The 2912-nt window shown below is 52.3% G+C and overlaps 3 protein-coding genes across 3 annotated transcripts; all 3 read right to left on the reverse strand.

The window, feature by feature from the left end:
- Nucleotides 1-711: 711 nt before the first annotated feature.
- DICSQDRAFT_67235 (uncharacterized protein) lies at nt 712-1191 on the reverse strand (the record flags this gene model as incomplete). Its single annotated transcript, XM_007368798.1, has 1 exon — nt 712-1191. One exon carries the CDS (start codon nt 1189-1191, stop codon nt 712-714), a length of 480 nt encoding a protein of 159 aa, XP_007368860.1.
- A 231-nt stretch (nt 1192-1422) lies between these two features.
- Nucleotides 1423-1668, reverse strand: DICSQDRAFT_20212 (uncharacterized protein; the record flags this gene model as incomplete). Its single annotated transcript, XM_007368799.1, has 1 exon — nt 1423-1668. A coding segment is annotated over one exon (246 nt), but the record flags the coding sequence as incomplete, so codon positions are not given.
- A 118-nt stretch (nt 1669-1786) lies between these two features.
- DICSQDRAFT_67260 (uncharacterized protein) lies at nt 1787-2614 on the reverse strand (the record flags this gene model as incomplete). The annotated part of the gene is made up of 1 exon (XM_007368800.1): nt 1787-2614. The coding sequence occupies one exon, from the start codon at nt 2612-2614 to the stop codon at nt 1787-1789; it is 828 nt and encodes a 275-aa protein (XP_007368862.1).
- Nucleotides 2615-2912: the final 298 nt, after the last annotated feature.

Here is a 2912-nt window from a genome sequence, read left to right on the forward strand (position 1 = left end):
ATCCTTTATTTATAGCTCATAGTTCTCAACTCAAGCATTACACACCTCTATAGCTGCAAAATCACCATGATAGCTGACTTATATTTGAGGGCACAACTCAACATAGAACTTGTTATCATGTATAGGACTAGGCTGTCAGCACAGCATTCAGACCATGAAGCATACTCTATAGCACACTCCATATTATATACATAGTCCCAGACATTACACATATGCAAGCCTCAGCAGGTGAATCTCAAGGTGAGGTGTCACCACTTTGCCCAAGTCCAGCAGTGATGGATATATATAGTACTTGTGGAGAGGATCTATATAAGCTCTGGTGGTGCAGTGGTATAGAGCACCCCTTCGGAATAGGAGTGTTATCTGAAAGTGGGGTTGGGGGTTCAAGACTGAGTGAGGATACTTTTTTATAATATTTTTTCCAGCACTTGAAATGCATCTGGGGCTTATAAACAGATGGTTTTGAGGTCATATTAAGCATTTCTACACTAGTCAGAAATTATGGACCCACTCTATCCACTACTATCAACGTCTACTGTAGCGCTATTTCCGTCTACTATAGTGCTACTTTGCACGAATTTGCATTAATAGTGCAAAATAGTGCAATTATTTTTGGGGACCTCTCGATTTTGCACTATTTTTCACTATTCAACTACTGTGTCTATTAAGAGCTAATTTGTACTGAATAGGTGTAATTCGCAAAGGTGGTTTTTACAGATGCCGGTGCTTGTGAGCTATACAGCCAAGCCGCTGCTTGATCTTGCGCATGGCAGCGAGCTCCTTAGACCACCATCGCTTGGAGAAAGGCGATGGCCGGGAGTAGGGGACCTCCTTTTCAACCGCCCTGTTGATGGCCTTCATCAGTAGGGATAATGTGCGATCGAAGTCGTCCGTCGTCTGGATCTCCTCCGGAAGTGCGCTGTCCTGCAGTGCAACACGGAGGGCAGTATTGAATGCCTTCCAGTCCACGTCTCTGAAGTTGCGTCGCAGCGGCAGAACGGAGCATGCAAGTGGTAGATCGAAGATCGTGTGGATGGGAAAGTGGTCGGTCTTGGTGGGGCGCAGGTGAGGTGCTGTCTTGCAGGATCTGAGGGATTCAATGAGGTCAGTAGAGCAGAAGACATTGTCTGAGCGTGTGAGGTTTTTCGTTCGGGAGGCCTCGAGCGTCGGGATACCAGCTGGGAGTGCCATCTCCAGCCCGAACGAAGCGACATGGTTGAGGAGACGTTGTGAGCGGTCGAGGCCTTCGGGGGTAAAGAGGTGGTGATTGCGAGCCTCATTCCAGAGTGGGTTGTGACGGTTGAAGTCGCCTAGCCAAAGGAGGGAGTTAGAGGTCGGGTGCTCGTCCTCGGTGTCATTGGGTAACAGTCGCCTCGTAGCTCTGGCTATTGCATGCAGCGCCCGGTCATGATCTCCATCTACGTAGAGGTTGAAGACATGTACATTGCGGCCGCGCGAGATGATCGTAACTGCGGAGACGTCCGGTGATGGGACTGCGATTGGGCGCCATGCGTTGGATGAGATGCGAGTGTTGATGAGGAGGATAGAGCGCGTTTTGTCTGCTTGGTCGTGGTGTCCGGTCGGATATACTACCGTCCATCGCGGGTTCGCTCGCGTTAGTTTAAGGTGATCGATGTACGGTTCCTGGATTGCTAGGATGTCGAAGTCGTCCGGCGATGCTGAGTGCAGGAGATCCAGTTGCGCTAGAAGCGCCTTATTGACGTTTTGCTGCCATATTCGGAGTAATGCGTTAGTAGTACCGGTGTTCATCTGTTTACTAGTCAATTCATGCATCTGCACCCGTTCCGTTAGGTCTCTGCGAAGCGAAGGGGAGCTGCGTCTGCGTCATCTGGGCTCGTTGTTTCTGTGTTCTAGCACGCCGCGGCAGCGCGCTTGGACCCTTGTCAATCGCTTCCGCTACAATGTCGCTCAGCTGCCCTCGCATAATCGGCAGTGTCCAGCTGTTCACCTTGGGGACCCACGAGTCGGGGTCTGCAGTGGGGAAGAATTGTAGACTATTCTCAGGATGACGGGCATCCACCTTGCTCAGGAGGTCTAGGAAAATCGGGCAGTCACGGTCCCAGACAGCATGCCCCTTCTCATTGCAGTTAACGCAATGATGCTGTTGCGGGTCTTTCACTGTGCAATCCGCCGTCTTATGTGTTCGTCCACATGTGCCGCATGTATCGTAGCTCTGGGGGCAGTCTCTTGCTAGATGCCCTGCGTCGTAGCGGTGGCATTTTGCGCACCGCATTGGCTCTGCAAGGTTCTTCCTTACACTTACATGGCGGCCAGCTAGTATCAGGCCCGCCCTTATAATCTTGTTGGCTGTCTCTGGGGAAGAGACCGTAACCAAAAGATGAGCGAAACGCTGCTCACGGTACCGCCTGTGCACTGGTTTGATCCAACGTGCCTCTAGAATTGTTCCCTCATCCAGACCCAAGTCCGCTTCCGTACGTCGCCATACCTCCTCCCGGGAGGGGTCGAAGCTGACCGGCGTGAATTCTGCTACTAGCTTGTACTGCCGTGGGCGAATTTTCGCCTGTTCACTCAGTACCGCTTCAAATTGCTGGGCATGTGATACCAGCCATCTGACTGGCTCCGGAGATGCCATCTCTAAGACTACCCCTCCATTCCGAAGGGTCTTCGCTGCTGTGAAGCGAAGGCCCTCCGGGATGTCTAAGACTTCCCGCGGTAGGAATTCCAGTGCCTCGTTCGCCTTCGCGAGGATGGATACCTCCGATAGGGCATCGTCTCCACCCAACGGGAACCCGTCGACTAGGATCTGTCGCGCGCGGATGCCCTCGCGATCCGCAACGCTCAGTTGCGCGGCCCTCACGGTGCCAGGGAGGGTGGTGCGCACAGCGTCCGCATACAAGAGAGGAGTAGAGTATGGTAACGACTCACCGGGT

The sequence above is a fragment of the Dichomitus squalens genome (assembly GCF_000275845.1).
Source record: "Dichomitus squalens LYAD-421 SS1 unplaced genomic scaffold DICSQscaffold_40, whole genome shotgun sequence".
Lineage (NCBI taxonomy): Eukaryota > Fungi > Basidiomycota > Agaricomycetes > Polyporales > Polyporaceae > Dichomitus > Dichomitus squalens.